The sequence below is a fragment of the Trematomus bernacchii genome, unplaced genomic scaffold, assembly GCF_902827165.1.
Source record: "Trematomus bernacchii unplaced genomic scaffold, fTreBer1.1, whole genome shotgun sequence".
Taxonomy (NCBI): Eukaryota; Metazoa; Chordata; class Actinopteri; order Perciformes; family Nototheniidae; genus Trematomus; species Trematomus bernacchii.
The window spans coordinates 6,560,937-6,584,943 of NW_022987567.1; the positions used below are offsets into that span (position 1 = coordinate 6,560,937).

General features: G+C 41.9%; 1 protein-coding gene across 2 annotated transcripts; it reads right to left on the reverse strand.

Moving 5' to 3' along the window:
- Positions 1-7: 7 nt before the first annotated feature.
- sptlc1 (serine palmitoyltransferase, long chain base subunit 1) lies at positions 8-17,945 on the reverse strand. 2 transcript variants are annotated; one of them, XM_034125885.1, is made up of 17 exons: positions 17,852-17,945; positions 16,458-16,565; positions 16,277-16,371; positions 12,521-12,614; positions 12,360-12,432; positions 12,154-12,155; positions 10,844-10,974; positions 10,654-10,656; positions 9,293-9,422; positions 9,051-9,140; positions 8,729-8,836; positions 6,840-6,935; positions 6,222-6,318; positions 6,069-6,123; positions 3,949-4,066; positions 1,473-1,546; positions 8-608 (listed from the first exon to the last, which is right to left on the reverse strand). In XM_034125885.1, exons 1-17 carry the CDS (start codon positions 17,903-17,905, stop codon positions 515-517), a joined length of 1,422 nt encoding a protein of 473 aa, XP_033981776.1. In that variant the 5' UTR covers positions 17,906-17,945; the 3' UTR covers positions 8-514. The 2 variants fall into 2 exon arrangements, 1 of the variants encoding a protein (XP_033981776.1); XR_004555513.1 differs by lacking the exons at positions 8-608; positions 1,473-1,546; positions 3,949-4,066; ... (4 more) ...; positions 10,654-10,656; positions 12,154-12,155 and having other exon boundaries at positions 9,122-9,140; positions 10,842-10,974.
- Positions 17,946-24,007: the final 6,062 nt, after the last annotated feature.

Sequence of the window (24,007 nt, forward strand, 5' to 3'; positions counted from 1 at the left end):
CCATAACTCAATTTAAATCATATATATGTACATTTATTAAAAGTAAAATGGTGTAAATGCAGTGACATTTACCAAAATAAAAGTAAAAACAAAGAATACAGGTGTAAACCAACCATAGCAATCACAGCCCTCAGGTAGAGTCCGTCGCAGACATATTAAATAAAACACAGAGCACAATGTCTCCTGTTCAGTCAGCAGCAAGCATCAAGTCATTTATTCTGTGGAGATGAAGTCTGATGCAGCTGTTTTTATTTATTAGTGACTGGAGGCCATTATTGTTTAAAACAGGAAGCCAGCTGCATCACTTCCTGCTTGTATGTAGTATGATAAAGACACGTGAGAACAGAGAGAGGAACATTAAGAGACAAAGAAAAGCAAGGCGAGTTATAAAGTGTGTGTTCATCAGTGTAGGTCCTCCTGACGGGGGTGTGTGTGCACTGTCAGTGGATCACAGCTCCTCAGTTTTGCACACGGCACTCAGGGTGTGCAGCTTCAGCAGGGACACCACCACAGGTCACTTGAGGAGGGAGGAAGCTGCCTCCTGGACGCAGGACACGGCCTTCTGGATGTCCTCCTCCGTGTGTTCGATGGTGACCACCACCCTGAGGCTGAGGACACACAGTCAGGGTCAGTGCTGACGTCATTAGGACATATTAAGGATTTTCACTCTGGTGTTATTTACCATAGAGCAGGGGTGTCCAATACTTTTTTCAACGAGGGCCACATACAGAAAAATATACATAGGGGCTGGGCCACTCACTCGAGGTTATACTGCCTCATAAGTTCAGTTATAAGTCAGCGACATCAATCAGATGTAGGTACATGATGCTTGTGAGTGTTGGCAGCTCATCCCTTAAAACAGAAGCCTCAGATTGATTATAATAAGGAGAAATAGGAAGGGTTTATTTCAAGCTTGTTATGGAAATAAGTCATTGGGCTTTTTTCTTATCAACTAAGATATGTTAGAAAATGTTTCCAACTTTAATCGACTGAATTTATTTGAAAAGTGGTTTTATTAACACATGAATACTACTGTGTAATATATTTTTACATTCATATTTAAGAAGAACAATATTTCATTTGTGGGCCATATTCCATTATACTTTTTGAATTTGATGAGGGCCGATTCAAAATGGTCTGCGGGCCACATTTGGCCCCCGGGCCGTAGTTTGGACACCTCTGATATAGAGGATACTGTACAACATTTCTTTAAAGGGCCCCTATTATACTGTTTTTCATCAATATATTACAGGTCTCAGATATATACAAAACATGTCTCTGAAGTGTTTGGCTCCAAACACCAAACAGATCATTGCAGCATCCCATAATCCCCTCTGTTTCAGCCCTGTTTCCAAAGTGCTGATTCTGTGTCTGTAGCTTTAAATGCTAATGAGCTGCTGGCCACGCCTCTCTGAGAGATGATTGGTTTAAAAAAACAAAAAAACACCTGCAGTGATAGGTAGAGTTCTTACCTGGGCGAGGGGAGGAAACGTTCCTCTTTTTCCAGGTAACGAGCGAGAGTCAGAGCCACGCCTCTGTCCATACACTGAAAACATGGAAATAAATAACAATGTGTTGCTTAATTTTAAAGGTCCCCTATTATACTGTTTTTCATAAATATATTATAGGTCTCAGATATATACACAACATGTCTCTGAAGTGTTTGGCTCCAAATACCAAACAGATCATTGCAGCATCCCATAATCCCCTCTGTTTCAGCCCTGTTTCAAAAGTGCTGATTCTGTGGGTGTTTCTCAATGTCGAGGAAGGCTGCTCCAGAGCCACTATTTCAAGGATGCTACGTCATCGAGTGCCGCCGAAGGACTGTTCCAATGTCCAGGATGCTTGGAATTCTACCGAAGCCGGCGTCCTTCGTTGCGGGAAATTTCGAGGCTGCACATGTGTATCCTCCGCGGTCTTAAAATCCCCACAATGCTTTGCGCACGGACCAATTTCCCAAATCTTTGGCTGAAATCGCGCTCCATTTAAGGCGGGGCCTTATGACGCACACCAGCACACCTGTTAGCCTGTTCCACCATTCTTCGTTTTCCGAGGCTAGGAAGGATTCTTGCCTCGCTTCTGAAGCAACTGACTGGGAGGGACTTGTCCTACCAAGGAAGCGTCCTCGACATTGAGAAACACCCAGAGTCTGTTACTTTAGATGAAAATAAGGAGCCCCTCCCCACGCCCTCAGAGATATTTGGTTAAAAAGAACACAATGGTGCTCTAGGAGGAGATTCAGGTGATGGTGGTGGGGGGGGGGGTTACCTTGGTTGGTGATTGGCTAATGGTTACACAAGCCAAAACATCGTTATGACATCATAAAGTGGCCAAAATCTGATCAGCTCATTTTCAGACAACTCTGAAACTTCCAGCAGTCTCTTTCCACAGAGGGACACATGTTGATGTAGAGAAGAAGAAACTGAAGAAGAGGGGACACATGTTGATGTAGAAGAGACATGAAGAAGAGGGGACCAATGTGATTGTAGAAGAGACATGAAGAAGAGGGGGGACACGTGTTGATGTAGAAGAGACATGAGAAGAGGGGACAACGTGTTGATGTAGAAGAGACATGAAGAAGAGGGGACACATGTTGATGTAGAAGAGACATGAAGAAGAGGGGACACGTGTTGATGTAGAAGAGACATGAAGAAGAGGGGACACGTGTTTGATGTAGAAGAGACATGAAGAAGAGGGGACACATGTTGATGATAGAAGAGACATGAAGAAGAGGGGACACGTGTTGATGTAGAAGAGACATGAAGAAGAGGGGGACACGTGTTGATGTAGAAGAAGACATGAAGAAGAGGGGACACATGTTGATGTAGAAGAGACATGAAGAAGAGGGACACGTGTTGATGTAGAGAGACATGAAGAAGAGGGGACACGTGTTGATGTAGAAGAGACATGAAGAAGAGGGGACACATGTTGATGTAGAAGAGACATGAAGAAGAGGGGACACATGTTGATGTAGAAGAGACGTGAAGAAGAGGGGACACGTGTTGATGTAGAAGAGACATGAAGAAGAGGGGACACGTGTTGATGAAGAAGAGACATGAAGAAGAGGGGACACGTGTTGATGTAGAAGAGACATGAAGAAGAGGGGACACGTGTTGATGAAGAAGAGACATGAAGAAGAGGGGACACGTGTTGATGTAGAAGAGACATGAAGAAGAGGGGACACGTGTTGATGTAGAAGAGACATGAAGAAGAGGGGACACATGTTGATGTAGAAGAGACATGAGGAAGAGGGGAACACATGTTGATGTAGAAGAGACATGGAGAAGAGGGGACACATTTGATTGTGAAGAGACATGAAGAAGAGGGGACACATGTTGATGTAGAAGAGACATGAAGAAGAGGGGACACATGTTGATGTAGAAGAGACGTGAAGAAGAGGGGACACATGTTGATGTAGAAGAGACATGGAGAAGAGGGGACACATGTTGATGTAGAAGAGACATGAGGAAGAGGGGACACATGTTGATGTAGAAGAGACATGGAGAAGAGGGGACACATGTTGATGTAGAAGAGACATGAAGAAGAGGGGACACATGTTGATGTAGAAGAGACGTGAAGAAGAGGGGACACATGTTGATGTAGAAGAGACGTGAAGAAGAGGGGACACATGTTGATGTAGAAGAGACATGGAGAAGAGGGGACACATGTTGATGTAGAAGAGACATGAAGAAGAGGGGACACATGTTGATGTAGAAGAGACATGAAGAAGAGGGGACACATGTTGATGTAGAAGAGACATGGAGAAGAGGGGACACATGTTGATGTAGAAGAGACATGAAGAAGAGGGGACACATGTTGATGTAGAAGAGACATGGAGAAGAGGGGACACATGTTGATGTAGAAGAGACATGAAGAAGTGGAGTTTGCATAATAGGTGACCTTTAAAGATACTATCATTGATGATCAGTTGGAACAAAGAGGACTTACGTATTCTACGATGGAGCGCAGCAGCCGCATGTCCGACTCTCTGGAGCCTGAACTCCTCTCCAGCTGCAGGTGGAGAGCCGGAGCACACGGGACTCCAACTATCTTCAGACCTGGAGTTCTGTCACACAGCAGGAAACAAAAATCACCACATGACATAACACTGACATGACTAGGGGGAGCAAGACTGAAACTTCAGAGATCATTTCAATGTGAACATCTGTGTCCTTGTCCCACTACCTCCCTCTGGTGGTGGAGATGTGATGTGGACTGGACTTAAACTCCCACTGTACATTTGACATTTATATTCAATTTAATATTGAAGAATCCATTTCTTGTTACTGTACATTTGTATTCCCACATGTATATTTGTTTACTTTTTAATGCTATTTTATTTCCATTTCAGAAATATTTTGGATTGTTTATTTCTAGTGTCTCCTGCCATCAGTGATGTTCAAAAGGCTGTAACCTGCTCTATGTTATGGTGATGCAGCATCAACAAGAGCCCTCTCTCACTCTGCTGATTAACCCCTTTTTGTTCATGTACATGTATGCAGGAATCCTGAAGTCAAATGTAATTCCTTTTAAGACCCTTTCCATACATTTTAAGACCTCATCGCCACTTTGAGTTCTAACCGGTTACCTTGGCGACACACTTTACCTCACATTTACTATATACAGTATTGATTGTCCTTCCTCCTTATCTTCCAACCATTTGGACGCAGACTTGCATTTCCCCATAACGATGTTGCTTAACAACCGGCGTAAACGGGCCTTCGCGCGCTATCAAGCAGTGAGCGTGCGATGTCCTGTTCAGATGACGTCAGATCCAACGGGGTGCCATAAATAAACTACACAGAATCACACTACACACCTACGCAATGATTACATTCAGGCAAACTGTAGAATACAACCTCTTTGGACAATTTATATACTTATTGAAAACAAGCTACAAAATGTAACACCTTGGAAAATGCCGTTGAATACTTTTTAATAGCCTTAATTTTCGCTAAATTAATTGATCAACTTTTAATACTTTTTAAGACCCCGTGGACACCCTGATGTAGATTTGAAGTCATGTGATTTAACTGGGCATTTACCAAACCTTCAACTATATATGTTGACTGTCGCATTGGCTGTAGCCACACTCCTGAACTCTGCTTCATGAACAACAGAATCACTTCTGACCCAGTATAAGGCACCAGAGTAAAGTGAGGTCTAAGGAGACTATATCTTCAAAGTCCGGTGAGGATAATGTGAGCTATACCCCTTTCACACCAAGGCTTTTCTCGTTCTAGCTCCGTGAGCTTTTCTGGTTCGGAACCGGTTCTTCGGTTCAGCTCCCGCTCTGTTCACACCGGTCAGAGCCCGACTGGTGCTGCGTCATTGCGTCATCATTTGCGTCATGACGTAACCGCTTGCGTGCCTGCTTCATAAAGCCAAACCGCGCGGAAACCCCTCACATCGACAACAACAACAATGGCCGATTGTATTGAAGCGCTACTCGTTTTGGTTTTGCTCTGTCGAAACGAAACGGAAGAAATGGGACGATTTTACTACCAACTTTACAGTCATTACACGCTACATTCAAAAGTTCTTTACAATCATCATCATCAACGACAATTCCGTAGGAGAAAGAAGGTAAATATACGTCCTATTCGATGGCGTTAGAGCTAGCTGTTGTTAGCCTCTGCATGCGCCAAGCTCAAAATACCCAGCTTTGCAGCATTAATTACTATGGTATAACATTAAAACTGATGCCCCTGCCCCTGCCCCCGCCTCCGACGTAAGCGTGACGTATGCGGTGCTTGCTTTCTAGACCGACCACTTTTTTGTGCTTGAAACGAACCGGATTCCGGAGCTTAGAGGCTGCGGTGTGAACAGGACAAACCGGTGCTTTTCAAGCTCCAGCTCCGAACCGGCCCTGGAACCGCGTTGGTGTGAAAGGGGCATAATAGGCAGAGGCACAGAGGAGGCACTGCTTAGCACAACACATGATTACATTATTCATCTTGGTGCTAGTGGAGACTTCATTCTGTTGATGACATTTCTTCGCTCCAAATGAACACAGAGAGACTTTATCAACAGAGGGAGTCTCTCCTCATTGATGCGGGGGAACTCACCCCTGTAGAGCCTTGTAAACGTGTTTGCACTTTTCCCTCAGGACAGTGAAGATATCTGAAAAACAGATGAAGACGCATAGATGAGAAACCCGGAATACACAACTGCTTCTTATTCAATCTAAAGAGCTCTCCTTGAAGATGGAGATGTGGTACCTGGGTCCTCCTCCATGATGTTCAGGGCCTCGATGGCGGCAGCAGCCAGCATGGGGGGCAGCGAGGCGGAGAAACAGTAGCCCTGACCCGAGAGACGCTGTGGGACACGAGAGACGATCAGATTACTTTATACTGCATCTCAGATATCATTAGGATCAGGATCCAGACACACATCAAGCCAATGCTTTAATGATGAAGTCAAAACCTACAAATTAACTTCAATTAAAAGTAGAAAAACTGAAAAATAGCTGGCTGTACTACATTTTACTTTGTTAAAGTTTAGTACAGTGGGGGAATCGAATAAAGTACATTTACTCAAGTACTGTACTAAGGTATGATTTTGAGATACTTGTACTTCGGTTTTTCCATCTTTTGTTACTTTATACTTCTACTCCACTACATTTTAATAGCCAAGTTACTCTTCATATTCAGATGATCAGCTAAATCAATAAATCAATAAATCAATAAATATGATATATCAGAAATAAGATCTGAATGTATTGCCAGGTATGTTTAACCTTCTCTTTACACAGAGGGGACACATATTTATGTATAAAAGACATGAAAAAGTGGATTTTGCACAATAGGGGACCTCTAATAAGATCTTGTTGTATGTACCTGGTGGTCGATGACAAAGGAGCGTCCGCAGCAGAATCCTCCGATAGAAGCCAGAGCGTTCTCCATGTTGGCGCTGATGAGGTCAATGTCATCAATCTGCCATTACAGAAAGGGTTATCAATACACACAAGAGATACACATACACACCAATATACTCAAAGGGTTTTCAGAGAGAGAGGGGGTGTTTCTCAATGTCGAGGAAGGCTCCTCCAGAGCCACTATTTCAAGGATACTACGTCATCGAGTCCCGCCGAAGGACTGTTACAATGTCCAGGATGCTTGGAATTCTACCGAGGCCGGCGTCCTTCGTTGCGGGAAATTTCGAGGCTGCACATGTGTATCCTCCGCGGTCTTAAAATCCCCACAATGCTTTGCGCACGGACCAATTTCCCAAATCTTTGGTGGAAATCGCACACCTGCATACCTGTTAGCCTGTTAGCCTGTTACACCATTCTTCTTTTTCCGAGGCTAGGAAGGATTCTTGCCTCGCTTCTGAAGGACCTGACTCGGAAGACATGTCCTACCGAGGAAGCGTCCGCGACATTGAGAAACACCCAGAGACTCTTAAAGTGTAATGGAGAAGCTTCTTTAATGAAATCTACTTCTTCAATAATCAATTCTAACGATAAATTGTGACACTGAACTCAACAAAGTTAAAGAATGTTTTACAGATTACACAAACTTACCGATTCTTATGTTGACTTTTATTCGTTCCGTTAACCAATATTGTGTATTTATTTTAGAATAGAAAACTGAATTTAGGTTTTTTGTTTTTCGACTATGGTTAAAACTGTGTTGTAATCTATATATGACGTTTCTGTTCCTGATATTTTATTATTATTTCAGCTTTTGTATTTGACTTTAAGTTCTTTCTTTGAGACTTAAAATAATATTTTTTTATATACGTTTTGAAAAGTATTTATCATGAAGTTTGTTCAAGATTTGAAATGACCAAAACCACTGTAATTTGACAACTAATTGGAGTGGTGTTCTTTAAAGTGCACCTATCATGCTATTTTTAGGCAATAGCATAGATATATAAAAATATATAAAAAACATGTCTGTGAAGTGTTTTGCTCAAAATACCAAACTAGCCATGCCTCATATCCCTCTATTTCACTTCCTGTTTCAAAAGTTCTGATTTGGGGTATAAAGCTTTAAAAAAAAAAAAGGAGGGGGCTGAGCTCATGCGGGACCCGGCAGCTACTGTCTAAACTAAATACTGCCGTGATGAAACGCCATATCATGGATTATCAAGGATTATTTCTGAAACAGTATGGAGCTCAAAGGCTTTCTCTCTTGCCGGTTATACCACAAGGTGAGTTCCTTTTTATTTCCTGCTTCTTCACACACATGCTCTCCAGTACAGGTTAGCTCTGAGTGTTAGCGATGCTAATGTAAACACCGACCATATTACGTCCAAAACAGTCGGGCATTGTTTCTGATAGCAACGTTTCTGATAGGGCCGTGGGTCCACATTTCAGATATTACGTCATACCGGACGCACATCTGGATCAGCTCCGTTGTACCCCCGTTTTTAGAGATTTGGGTACGGAGGAAAAGAGAGAGGGTTTTATTTTCTGACGCTGCGTGAGTTCCCTGACACACCGGGGACACATCTTTATGTATAAAAGACATCAAAAGTGCATTTTGCATGATAGGTCCCCTTTAAGCTTTGCTTTCTGCCCGTCATGCTTCAACTAACCTTTTTTTTTGGTCCTTGTATGTAATCATTAATATTAAGTTTGCTAAATGAAAAGCCTTTCATAATTGAATGTGTTTGAGTGCAGCTACTGACCAAATGATAGGCCTATAGCTGCGCTCCCCACAAACAAAACAGTGTTAAAATGTAATGCAGTGCTTCTTTATTTAAAGTGGAGCGTACTCACATTGACTCCAAAGTGTTCAGTGACTCCTCGGCCGTTCTCCCCCAACACACCAAACGACATGCTCTCCTCCAGAAAGATCCGCACCTTGTACCTGTACTTCATCTTCACCTTGAGGTTTAAAAAACACAATAAATAATACATTTGGAGTGGAGAGATCACGCCATATAAAACACACTTTCTATGCTAGCGAGTGTCGCAGGAGAAATGATTCTCGCAGCTATGATTGAGGGCTAACACACCGGACCAGTTTAACAATCATAGAGATACGGGTTACTGTGAAGTACATTGAGCATGCTTAAAGCTCCATGTGTTTTCTATGTACCAGCTGAGGAAGGGGACAGATGTCTGCAGTGTTGATGTACAGACCCTCCACCACAATGAACTTCCGGGTCACTCGAGCTTTACGAGGATTCTGCAACACAAACAAAGTTAGTAAGTGTATGAGACATTGATAAGAAACACAGTTTATATGACTTCATAACAAACACTCTGCGCTACATTTTCAAGCATAAAAGCACTATATTGTGACTCCCTCCCATTAATCATTGTCTCAAACTGAACCACCTTATGGTCCTCCAACTCCTGCTCCTTCAGCATCCGCTCCAGATCCTCCATGTCGTTGTGTTTGAAGTATTTGATGAAGCTGCGGGACGCCTGAAGACCCTTCTGGATGGAGAAGCAGGCGGCTTCATCCCTGAACACACAACCATGAAGACAACACAGAATAAAAAACACAAATCCAACACGCCACAGATTCATAGAACCATATGCAAGTGTTATTGTAGTTTCAAGTAGTTTTTTTTATATGATATATGCTCAACAGTACCCATCCAGTAACCAATAAGAAAAGCATGCTTGTGTAGGGACTAGGGCTGTCCCGAAGACCATTTTTCGGGCTCCGGATATTCGGTAATAATCAGCAGCGAATAGTCGAATATTCGTTCCGCGCGGGGGGAGGGGTGCGTAGTAATCAGCAGCGAACCGCTTCGACACGTGTATTTCGGTTTATTCATGGCATTCTTTTAGTTATTCTACAGTATTGTTGTTTTATAGTTATTTGTTAATGTAACCCAATTTGTGTTCTTTGAAATTGAAAAGGATATTGCATTGTGTTTGTTACTTTCGTTGCAGTTGTATATGTCTTAACCTGTTAAGCCCCGAGCCTGTTTTTCAGGTTTCAGGCTCGAAAATGACATGCCCAAAACAAATGACTACAACTTCACTTCTAAAAGGGTTATATGAATAATTTCTTTTATCAAAGCAAGGTTACATCTGTGAGTTGGATGTAGAACTGTCAGAATGAATATAGATTTTTCTCAGTCAGAGTAAATTCAGATGGAACATAGTAAAAAAAGGTAAATTCTTACCTCCGCCTAAAGAAAAAACATTACTTATAGTGAAAACCACCCTTGAATGATGGGATGGTAGACTAAAAGCTTTAGGAATCCAAACTATAACATATAATAAGTACCCTGTATCAAGATTGAGGCAAAACAAGTTAAATTTGACCTTTTTAGAGAGGTTTAGCAAAAAAAAGTTCCAGGCGGAATAAGCTTTCGGCACATTTGGGTACATCTGGTTCCATCAGTGCCATTTGACCTTTTTCAGGTACCAGACTATAAAAATGATGTATTACATTGAATTATCACCATAGGTATTCATTCCATGCAAAGAAAAAAAATTAAAATAAAAAAAATTAATAAAAAAAACAAAAAAACAGGTTAAGTGTAATTTGGCTTGGCTTTCTATTTTGTATGGACATGCTTTTATTTTGAAGGAGAGTTAGCGCAGTTGACAGGAAGTTGTTGTTGCTATGGAAACAACGTGACGGAGATTAATGGAGAAAAAGTCATATCTACATATAAAGACGGAGAAAGTAAACGATAACGTTTATGGTTAAGTGTTAGCACCCCCCGAAGAGGCACAAGCTCTTACGTTGATATTGGAGATTTCAATAAATTAAAAATTGAATATCCGAATAACGAAATTGAAACCTGAATAGTACTCCAACGAACGAATATTCGGGTACAGCCCTAGTAGGGACAAGTGTTTAGTCTGATCACTGAATCCCGTTTTTTGTAGCTCCATGCATGTTAGCACAGACAGGCCTTACACAAAGATGAGTCGCCCCTCTTGGAGTAGGCAGGGATGGCACTGGCAATGGTTGCAAAGCCATAGGAGTAAATGATGGCTTCTTCAGTTTTCATGAAGTTGGCCAGACGACTCTCCAGCTCCAGGTGAACAATCTGGGAGGAGAAACAAGAAAGAGTTCACTGTGAGTTATAGCGACAGCAGGAAAAAACAAAGTCGCTGAGAGGCCGGGCCCTCTGTTTGCTCTTGGTGACACGAGACAAAAAGAGGACGGGGGAGAGCAAAATAAGCGGGGGAAGAAGAAGGGAGGGGAAGGAAAACAGGGGAGGAGGCAACGGAGGGGCGGGGACAGAGACAGGGGAAGAAGAAGCAAAGCAAGAAGGAAACGGGGCGGCAACAAATAAGGACAACGGCCCGGGACACACACACCACTACACACACACACACACACACACACACTACACACACACACCACACACACACACACACACACACACACACACACACACACACACACACACACACACACCACACACACACACACACACACACACACACACACACACACACACACACACACACACACACACACACACACACACACACACACACACACACACACACACACACACACACACACACACACACACACACACACACACACACACACACACACACACACACACACACACACACACACACACACACACACACACACACACACACACACACACACACACACACACACACACACACACACACACACACACACACACACAGGACCCAATGAATGTGACCCAAGCCAACCAATCAATTGTGATCAAACAAATATCTTATATTAAAACAAAACGCATTACTATACACGTTTCATGGCTCCTACAGTGAGTCTACATTTACTGTGACACAAGATATTCAGGCGGAGAACACGGAGGCTTTCTTTCAGCTTCTCCTGGTTCAATGAGGATATAAAAAGGAATACTTTTGTAACGTTGCGCAAGTAAAAGAAAATATTAAATTGTTAACGAGTAAATGTTTGCACGGAGCTATTTGTGGGACATAAGCAGTGTTGCACATGGTAAGGTAGCGTCGCTGGTTATTCAGGAGGACTGATGCAGACTTCCTGTTAGAGGGTTTTATAACTTCCTGTCGGAGGATTTATACCTGTCGGAGGATCTAATAACTTCCTGTCTGAGGATCTTATAACTTATCGTCAGAGGATTTAATAACTTCCTGTCGGAGGATCTAATAACTTCCTGTCGGAGGATTTAATAACATCCACTCCCCACTGGCTGATATAGAAAGCCACTTAATATGTTATTAATAATGTATCTTACGTCTCATTCTGTAGTGGGTCTGGTATAACTGTGGCTGCGCACCACACATGGCTCAGCTTAAACAGCAATATGCTTTGGATTGTGTTTTCTTCACAATCAGCTGATCCCGCCTCAGCTCTACTGTAACCAGGATCCAGAGACAGTCTACTGATCAGCTAGTGCTATTTTAATGCAAGATGAACGGCATATAATCATTTCTCACTCACCAAAAGTCCCATAGAAGCCTCTTGGCCCACAGGTGCCCACACCGTACTTCTTCAGAGATGCCAGAGCTTTTTGCTGTAATCAGGAGAGAGAACACTGTTGATCCCTGGCAGCATGTCAGACTGAACTACAGTTAGTTAAGGCTTAAATATAAAATACTGACCTTAACCCGCTCATTGTCCAGGAGACCCAGGAAGTTAAACGATGCAAAGTTGATGCACTCCTTTCCGTTGATTATGATTTTGTGGGTGGGAGGACTGTAATGGAGAATAAAATAAAGTGTTAAATTGCTTATTTTACTCTCACACACTGCAAGTGTAATGTATAACACTATACTATACTATACTATACTATACTATACTATACTATACTTTATAAAACGGACAAGTAAAATCAAGCAATCTGATTGGTTCTTAGCCGTGGTATACTGAGCGTATACCACGGGTAGAATTGTAAGTTACTTTTCACAACAAGTCAGTATCCCTCCGCGTCTGAGATAAACAGTATACAGTTGGGCTGAAAAGCAAACTGCAAGCAGTTTGCTTTTCAAACTGGAACAAGAAAGCAGCGGAGAAGTAACGGGGCAGAAACCCTCCTTTTTACGCAACGGTCCAGACATAGACATCAAATGGCAAAAACATATTCAGTGTGCAGTTCCTTTGGCATTAGGGCAGGGATATTTAGATACTTTCCAAGGTTTGATATAATGAATTGTGCTACTTTTAAAGCAAGCAACCATGTTTTCAAATCTGTAATCAAAAAGGTCCGCAAAAACATTTAAGATTAACTTCGTCCTCCGGGGGGGGGGGTCTTACTATGGAGGAGTGGATTGAGGAGTGCCTATCTCCAGAACAAAAAGCACCTAAACGACGACATGTAGAGCTACGTGAAGAGCAGGTCGACCAACTGGAAAAGTATCACCATTCAAAAGCTTTCTGATGCGGGTCTTGAAACAAAGCAGAGAAATTATGACCGTTAGTGGCCACAGGTGCGAAAGCTCTCTCCAGAGCTACTGGAAGCCGAATCTCGGGGACCGGAGAAAGTGGAGCAATATTCTCGCCATGCCAAGCAACAGCCTAGAACAACCTCAGCCTATACAAGTAACCACGTAAGCCATGCTACTGATGCTGGACAGTTTTTCAGTGGGTGCACAATAAACGGCAACATACACATTAATGTAAATAAATAGCCAAATAATGGATCAACGCTCTCTGTCTAATATGTTCGCTAGTTGTTGTTAGTGTTGTTGCATAGCAACCACCTCGCACTATGTTTCGTGCAGAAGGCAACAGAGGGACTATTTTATTTTGAACATCATTATTTACTAATAAAAACTATTTAAATTAGAGTGTGTATTTTTCTTTCATATTGCCACACTTGGTAACCGTTTTATAAAAGCAATAGCTCACTTCAGGCCGTGATATATGGCCATTATATCACAGTTAAGGGGGTTGTCGACCCTCCGCTTCGCGTCGGGCCGAACCACGCCCCTTAGCTGTGATATAATGAGCATATACCACGGCCTGTCGTGAGCTATTGCTTAAATATACTCTGATCATTTTCCACAACTGTGTCCTTTATCCAAGCAGCAGTACAAAAAGTGACAATGCAATAAGAAAACCATGCAACGGTCCACTAAATAGGTTATTTTATGTTGAAAGATTTATCTGGACACATGTCTGGTTCCACTTGAAGTGACAGCTGCTGGCTCCCATGTTTTTTGATGTTGGTTGCAAAGTGTTTAATCCCTCATCATTCAGTTTCTCCCCTTAATTGGCTTCAATGTTGTTAAAATCATCTCCATGTGTAACATGTTGTTGCAGCTCTTCATTGAAGCTAAATAAAGTTATATTCTACATTTCAGCAACATCATTTTAAACAATGAATATAGCCTTTGGAAACTACATTTGCACCAGCTTGAAGAAATGCAGTGTCCTATATGTGTCTTAAAAACATTGGTTGCTAACAAGTGACCTAATGAGACAACAAACATCATCGCACCGAACATTAGCCACCTTTAGCTTAGCGCTGGTGACGTGATCTAGTTTGTTTATAGCCGAACATTCGCTTTTTACCTATAGAAATTGCATGTACGCTTCAAATATCATTACGTGGTGTTACTATGTGGAGATTACCCTGCTGAGCTAAACGTGTGAGTATCATGAAGGTGTGTTTTCCACATACTTTCTGCAATATTACAAAATCCAATGGAAAAATCCCATAGCTTTTTGTCGAGGGAGCCGTTGTGATGCTAACTCCGGGTGGAGCTACAAAAATGTCTCATCACTGCATGGTGCACAAGTCTTTATGGATAATAATATAAGATTTGGAAAGTTACACGAAGGCACAAATTGACCCTATTTATTTTAAGAGCTTTGGATTCATTATCATGTTCAATGTGTTACTTCATTTATATCGTAAGGCTTGATATTGCTCACGAACTGTCAATCTGATTTATGTTAACAACCATTAAGATAGAAAGAAGAGAACACTTGGATAGACCATCAGCTTTAGACCCCATTTACACGCAAACGCATACGAAACGCAAACGAACCGAATACAATATAAAAAAAGTCTTCCGTTCACACGAGACCGCTCGAAAGCGCCGGGCCTGTAATGGCGCAGTTCCACTGCAGCGCGGAGCTCGCTTTAAGCGTGCCGTGTCGTGCCGTCCCCTTTTTTGGTTGTGCTTCCACTAGGCCTAGTTCCGGCGCGGCACGGCGCGGGGCCACTTTTTCACCTCTTTTCTGGCCCTAGAAAATTGTGGTTCTATCGGGGCCAACAAACAGGGCTGAGTCGGGCTGAGTATGCTAAACTAGAGAGAGGAGCGCTGGCAAGAGGGCTAGAACTACAACAAGATGGACATATTTGACCGTGATTTAATTGTAATACACGTTTCAAAATGATGCCGAAGTAACAACATACTGATACCGGTTAGTAAAAACCATGAATTAATGTTTTGTCAAGTCTGCAGACAGACGGCAGGCGAAAAACCTTTTAAAATTCGTGTTTTTCTAGATGGAGATTGGCTAAGCTAACGCAGTATATGCCCCGACCGTCCACACTCACAACAACGGCCTATACAGACATAAATAAAGCAGCGACTGTATTCGCCATGACACAGGCAGTCTGTGGTGTGTACTTGTTTAACTTTTGTCGAGTTTCTGAACATATATAAGGAGCTGTGAGCTCTGAGTGCTAACAGCTAACGGCTGTGTTGTGTTTCTGGATTTCTCATTGAAGATGACGTCACGGCTCCGCCTACACTGCGTTACTATAGTAACTACCCCAGTTCCTAAACTGTAATGGAAGCGCAGCATGAAGTGAGTCGGCCCTGTTAAGGCCCAACGCGGCCAAACCGTACCGAGCCGTACCGAGTGTGGCCGAGGCCGACCGTGTAGTGGAAATGCGCCATAAGTGGCGCTGTACTTCCGCCACAAAATACAACAAAAGCAGCGAAGAAGACCCCCGAGCATGGTTGCCATGGTTGCCCTTCTGTTTATGCCCCGCGGTGGATTTAGCAACATGTAGTTCATGTAATTCTCCATGTCCACTTGTTGCTGATGGTTGTGGTAGAGGAGCTGCAGATTTTGTACTAACATCTGTAGCTACTGACCATGCTACAGCAGTGAGCAGCAGAGGTGGGGCTATAGCTTAATCGTTATCAGGAAATGATCGTATAGGACGTACACACGGAGCCGTTTGGCCCCCCAGAGCGTTCCGTTTGCAGATCTATCCACCTTGGGACCCGTTATCGTTTGCGGGGTCTGTTTCCGCGTTTCCGTTACGGCCTCGTGTGAACGAACGGGCTATACGAAAGACAAAAGTAGCGGATACAACCGTTTGCGTTCTCGTGTAAACAGCACCTTAGAAAACAATGTAATGCAGTGAAGATGATGGTGGTTCCTTGTGTGTTTACCCTGTGACAACATCATAATTGAGGGAGGGGTGGTCTTTGGAAACAAGAGGAACAAGAGGCTCTGGCTGCCACTCCTCAATCAGATCCTCCTTCTCCTGTAACATGGAAGCACATGACAGCCGTTTAGAGACACAAGCACAAAGACGCTAGTGATGTGCATGTGTCTCTGCACTCTGCTCACCTTCTCTGTCAGTTTAAAGGTGTCATGGAGCTTGTAGGTCTTAGAGAAGAGAAGTCTGATGATCCACAAAATGAGGATCCCCTCCAGGATCAGGTGGTACGCAGGAGCCTGAGGAACAAAAAGACAGGAACATTAGGAAGGGCTGTGGATAAGGACTGTTGTTAGAGTGCATGGTCATTCCTGCAGGTATACTGTCCAGCCGTGTCTCATTCTATAATCGTTCCTACAGAATGTTTTATTTTTTAATATTTAACATGTCATAGATTTTAGCGTCAGACCTTGGCTCAATGATGATATATGGAAGTAAATATATTGTATATTTTGAATATTATTAATTGTTGTCATTAAACAAAACCAAACTACAAGGGATCTGAAGATCAAAACACCAAATATGATTTTTATTTTATTTCGTTTTTTGTAAAAGAAAAGTGTCTTCTGAAATACTTTTTTGTTAAATAGGTTTGTGTTTGAATAAATGTTGCTGTTGTGTTATGAAATGTTGTGTTTTGACATTTTAGGCCTTTATTTTCCACCAATTTCCACCAAACATCCTCTAGTACATAACTTTTTTATATGAATTCCTTAACTATTAGTTACTTTCTGGTCTTTCTGAAACATATTTTTAAGTTATAAAGTGACATACAGCTGTCATTTGTATTATCGTTAACAAAATAGATTAAAGTGGTTTAGTTATGAAGTAGACCACACATTTTACACTAAAAAATATGTTGTATAATAGGGTAGTCTAGTGTTTCTTAAAAGGTTACATCAGCCATCAGTGGTTCCATAATTCAGACATTAAGCTCCTTTGGTCTGAGGCTATATAATTGGTACTATCAAGCAGGGGATCTTCTTAAACTTACATTACCAATCGTAAAGAATTGTAAGATTAACAAGAAGATTTAATGTAACTTATGTCTGTTCAACTACAGAAGTTCATGACTTTAACTAGTCAATGTTCACGTTTACTGGCATTAAAGCCCAATTCCAAAACGTAACGTTAAGCCAACTCTTAACACATTGCAATTCACTCTTCAGCTTGGCTTCTACTCAACAATGTGTACAAATTAATCTGTTTAAAATGATATTTTATACTTTTCTCTGGCTAGCTACCGAAGAAACGTAAGGATTTCAAGGAGCATGCAGATGTATTGCTTCGCTTCTGCACGCTGATTGGACGTTGCAGCTCACACACGCCACGTGATTGGTTGAGAGAGAATGAGACACCCGCCTACCCGCCGACCGACGGCTACTTCCTGACTTCCTGACTGACAAGTTTACGAATAACAGCCGCGAACAAAGTTGAGAAACATGAACGAGTGGCTCAACAAACGACACATGTATTTGTTAACGCCATATTGTACACAGAGGAGTTGTAGAAAGGAGAAACTTGCCTCATAAAACGCTTGCACCATTTCCACCAACACCCACTGCTGTCCGGACGCCATGTTTATCTCCCTCCCCTGCTACGTCATCCGTGGTGATGCGTTTTGGTTCCAAAAGGGAAATAGTAAAACGGAGCGACCGTCCATAAAATACACCTTGAGCTAGAGCAGAACTTCTACCATGACTTCTACCCTCTTCCACAGGCGTCACCTTGTTAGAAAAAGTGGTGGGGGACAATATACATATTTAAAATAAACAAATACAATAAAATAATCATTTAAAAAAAATGAAATAATGAAATAAAATAAGAATATAATTCAATCATAAAAACTAACTTGAAAAAATATATATAAAGGAATGTAATATGAACAAAAATGTTTCACTTACACAAAAAAAATGTAAGAAAATATATTTTTTAATAAATGTGTCCGTCCAAAAATCATAATAAAATGTTATTAATGTAGTAAATCCACCAAGGAGAGTGTTAGGAGATGTGTGAAGTGATATTGGTAGAACTTGACTTTATGACAAGGATGTTATTTAAAGGGGACCTATCATGCGAAATGCACTTTTTTATGTCTTTTATTTATAACTATGTGTGTGTCAGGGAACTCACGCAGCGTCAGAAAATAAAACCCTCTCTCTTTTCCTCCGTACCCAAATCTCTAAAAACGGGGGTACAACGGAGCTGATCCAGATTTGCGGCCGATATGACGTCAAATCGGCGGCGGACCCACAGCATTATCAGAAACGTTGCTATCAGAAACAATTCCCGACTGTTTTGGACGTACTGTAAGAGCTAACCTGTACTGCACAGAGCATGTGTGTGAAGAAGCAGGAAATAAAAAGGAACTCACCTTGTGGTATAACCGGCAAGAGAGAAAGCCTTTGAGCTCCATACTGTTTCAGAAATAATCCTTGATCTAATAATCCTTGTGTTTCATCACCGCAGCATTTTAGACAGTATCTGCCAGGTCCCGCATGAGCCGGCATAAGCTCCGCCCCCTCTTATTTTTATTTGTTTTCAATTTAAAAAAGAAAAAAGCTTTATTTATTTTTTATTTAGCCTTTATTTATACAGGGGAACATCTCATTGAGACACAGGGTCTCATTCTCAAGAGAGACCTGTTTATACCCAGAATCAGCACTTTTGAAACAGGAAGTGAAATAGAGGGATATGAGGCATGGCTAGAATGGGTGATCTTTTATTTTTTTATTACCAAAACACTTCATAGACATGTTTTTTATTTTTTTATATATCTGAGACCTATGCTATAGAGAGCTGAAGTCCCTCGCTTTCCGGGGGACCTCCATGGGACATTATTTCGGAAAAATTATGTATTGAAGTCATTTGGCGCGTTCACACTGGAGTACTTTTCCCCGTACTTTTCCCGTTTAGTTCCGTTAGTACCCCTTATGTCGCGTTCACACCAAAAAGAGTACTTAGTGCCGGGAACTTTTACCCCCATTTTTAGTGCCTGCTGAGAGATGGTACTATCCTGGGGGAAAAAAAGTGCCCCAGTTCTGATTGGCTGGGCGAATTGCAAACCACGCCCCGTAAAACTCTGAAATGTTTTGTCGAGCCGCCATTTGCTGGGAGTCCCAGCAGCTTCTACTGACGCCAGTCCCCAACTCCGGGGACTTCCGGCCGGGGACTCCGGGTGGCAGTATACGCCGTGAAGTTGTTTGCAGCCTGCCAGTAAACCCAAAGCAGAAGAAGACGAAGTGACGTCAGCGGCTCATTTGCGTAATCTTCCCTCAGGGAACTTATTCCGGTGTGAACGCGATCTGCTCTTTAGTTCCATGGGGGAACTAAGTGCTGGGAACTAAGTGCTGGGAACTAAGTACGGCAAAGTACTTGGTGTGAAAGCGGCTAATGGCGAGAGAAAAGTTATCTTTCAATCCCGTTTGAATTGTGCCACGAATTACACATATGATGTTTGTCAATTTAAAAGATAATTGTGCAAGTAAAAAAAAAAGGGTTTACACACTATGGTCTAAAAGTCATCACATTTCAGAATTGATTTTAAAGTGCTTATGAAGATTTACAAGGCTTTACATAACCATCAGTTACTGTCTTTCATTGTATAACCCTACAAGGACACTCAGATCCTCCAATGCATTTATTTTAGAAGTACCGAAAGTATTACAATTTGGGGAGGCTGCTTTCTGTTTTTATGACTGTGGAACAGCCGCCCATTGGATCTTAGAACTTTTTTAAGTAACCTATCTTTTTAATTTGGGGTACTTTTAGTGATATCACTGTTCATGATTTATGATTCTAACTCTTTCAGTTTGTTTATAACTTGTTTTTAATTATGTTCCTCCATCTTTATTTTCTATCTCTAAAGCACGTTGGGCTGTATCTTGCATGAAAGGTGCTATATAAATAAAGATTATTATTATTTAAATGAACCAAGTCTAAAAATACTAGAACCTACCCTAAAGGTCCCATGTCATGGCCATTTATACTGATCATAATTCCATTGTTGAGGTCTACTAAAATAAATGTATATTGTGCAATTTTCCAAACTCACATTGGTTTCTCATACAGCATCTCTGTATAGTATGTGTATTCACTCTCTGTCCTAAACGGCTTGTTGGAGCTCCTGCCCCACCCCCCCCCCCCCCCCCCCCCCCCAGTGGCCGTCTGCGAGACAGCGAGACACAGCGAAACCCAGCCCGAAACACACACACACACCCGCAGCCTGGCTGGGAGTTTGTGTGTGTGCCCAGGCTGAGTTCCGCGGTGTCTCGCTGTCTCGCCGACCCCACACCAGTGAGCCAGCTCACAGTGTCCCGCTCCTTGCAGCAGCGAGCCTCGCAACGTCCCGCCGAGTGTGTGTGTGTGAGGAAGTCCGCGGATTGGTCCAAACGTAACGGCTCCGCGGACGTTACGTCACTATACCCGAAATACGTCACTATACCCAAGAAGTAAACAATGGAAAAAGAGAAATGTCCAACGAGGCGTTCTGGGCCAGCATAGACAGGTCTTTTCTGTGTTAGAGTTTTACTCGCTACAGGGTGTACTTTGAGGGTTTGTGACTCTGCAGACCGTTTACATGCAGAAAAACCTACATAACACATAAGGGGACGGGTAATAACCAGAAAAGCATGACATGGGACCTTTAATACTCACCGTGCGTAACTTGATTTTTTAATCACAGCAGCTTTTGAATGGTAGAATTTGTGCAGCATAACTTTGAATGGGTAAATCTTAAAGCTTTTGAAAAATGGGAATACAGCTCTTCTACAAAAGCATGCACTGATTTATCTAAAATACTATTGTCACATATTCAGCTTCATGCATTGAATGAATAAACAGGGTATATGCAGGAATCCTGAAGTCAAATGTAATACCTTTTAAGACCTTTTTTAAGACCCTTTCCATACATTTTAAGACCTCATCGCCACTTGGAGTTTTAACCGGTTACCTTGGCGACACACTTTACCTCACATTTACTATATACAGATTGTCCTTCCTCCTTATCTTCCAACCGTTTGGACGCAAACTTGCATTTCCCCATAACGATGTTGTTTAACAACCGGCTTAAACGGACCTGCGCGCGCTATCAAGCAGTGGCCGTTTCTCAATCGCGAGGATATTGGCTTCCAAGCCAATATTTCAAGGATGCTACGTCATCGAGTGCCGCCGAAGGACTGTTCCAATCTCCAGCATACTTGGAATTCCACCGAGGCCGCGTCCTTGGTTTGGGGGAAATTTCGAGGCTGCACATGGGTAGACTTCGCATCCTTAAAATCCCCACAATGCTTTGCGCATGGACCAATTTCCCCAAATCTGTGGCGGAAGATGTAAGGCGGGGCCTCTCATATGACACACACCTGCACACTTGCTAGCCTGTTCCACTCTTCGTTTTCCGAATAGCAGGAAGTATTCTTGCCTTGCTTCTGAAGCAAGATGCTCGGCTCGGCTGTGCTACCAAGCCAGCATCCTCGCGATTGAGAAACGGCCAATGAGTGTGCGATGTCCTGTTCAGATGACGTCAAATCCAACGGGGTGCCATAAATAAACTACACAGAATCACACTACACACCTACGCAATGATTACATTCAGGCAGACTGTAGAATACAACCCTTTGGACAATTCATATACTTATTGAAAACAAGCTACAAAATGTAATACCTTGGAAAATGCCGTTTAATACTTTTTAATAGCCTTCATTTTCGCAAAATTGATTTATCAACTTTTAAAACTTTTTAAGACCCCGCGGACACCCTGATAAAAGCAATGACCAAATATCTATTTTTCAACATTTATTATGAATAATCAGGTGTTACGTTAGCAGTTGTTATTGCTGTATACTTTATGCTTGGTTTAAAAACATGAACATACTTTTGCCAGAATCCATGCAAATGATCCTCCAGTGAAATGTGCATTAAATACAGCAAAGAACAAACATAACCTTATCATTTGGCTTAGTATCTTATGATAAGAAAAACAACTGTTTACAACAATAGCTGGAGATCATTTTCGTTATTAGATAAGACTCCATTTGTCTCCTGTAGAAAACGTTAATAGACTCTAGTGCAGGGGTGTCAAACTCAAGGCCCGGGGGCCAAATCCGGCCCGTGACTTCATTTTATGTGGCCCGCAAGAGCTTGCAAAGAATATAATACGTTTTATTACGGTTACATGCCACTTTACAGAAGCAGGTTGCCCATAAACTACATGTCCCACAATGCATCTCGTTTTGTGACATGCACACTGAAGAGACTTGCCCTGGACTTCTGCTTTCACACGTAGTTGGTAGTTAATTACTAAGTTATTATCCTATCCGATAATAATCCAATTCAGAAGCAATAGTGTAATATAATACATTATTTTATATATATATTATATATTTATATATGTATATTTATATAGTTACAACCGGCCCTTTGAGTGCAACCATAATGCTAATGTGGCCCGCAATGAAATGTAGTTTGACACTAGTGTGTGATCTGCGTCATTCACTTCTTTATTGCTCAGAAAAACACTGACACATAACATCTGGTACCTTACATAATTACAATATAGTTAACTTTATATTTTAGCATTATTCACCAGCTATTATTTGCCTGTGATGACATTCAACTGACATTGTTCACATTACAATTTATTTTGATGTATTGCTGAAAAGATAGAGGCGTGTACAGTGATTCACTCGTCTGAACTCATGACAGAAAACATCTGCTCAGATCCTCATTAGGATGCATGTTACAACACGAAAGATTTCTGTACATTTGGTATGCAGTAACTGAAGGAACATGGTGTCATAAAGGGCTGCAATGCACCTGGTGATAAAATGTTGTCCTGAGACAGAAGTGTAAACATAATAACTATGGCAGTAAGAAGAAGCTCATATTATAACAGTGAAATACATTTCCTTTAGTACCTGCAGATTACAGTTTGCCTAAAAAAAACACAAGACATTGCACTTAATCTGAATGTCCCATCAGAGGAAACGTAACCTGCTCAGACACTTTACTCCCCCCCCCCATGCAGGTCTGCTCAACACTGATTGGAAATGCCATTTGGTACCATGACGTTTCCTCAACTGTACCCAATTGTTTTTGGAACTTTTCTACTAAAATTCAGGGTCTTGCCACGCCTTTGAGGCAAAATCCACTTCTTCATGTCTCTTCTACATCAACATGTGTCCCCTCTGTGTAAAGAGATTCTGAAAGTTTCAGGAACAACGATTCTCTCTCTTTTTGTCCTGATCCATTTATATAAAAACCTGTCTGAAAATGAGCTGATCAGATTTTGGCCACTTTATGATGTCATAACGATGTTTTGGCTTGTGTAACCATTAGCCAATCACCAACCAAGGTAACCCCCCCACCTTATGACCTGAATCTCCTCCTAGAGCACCATTGTGTTCTTTTTAATCAAATATCTCTCAGAGGGGCGTGGGGAGGGGCTCCTTATTTTTCATCTAAAGTAACAGACAGAGAATCAGCACTTTGGAAACAGGGCTGAAACAGAGGGGATTATGGGATGCTGCAATGATCTGTTTGGAGCCAAACACTTCAGAGACATGTTTTGTATATATCTGAGTCCTATAATAAATTGATGAAAAACAGTATAATAGGGGACCTTTAAAACATGGATACAAGTTAACTAGATCCGGCGTTGAAGGCGGGGCTCGTTCATTCCTAT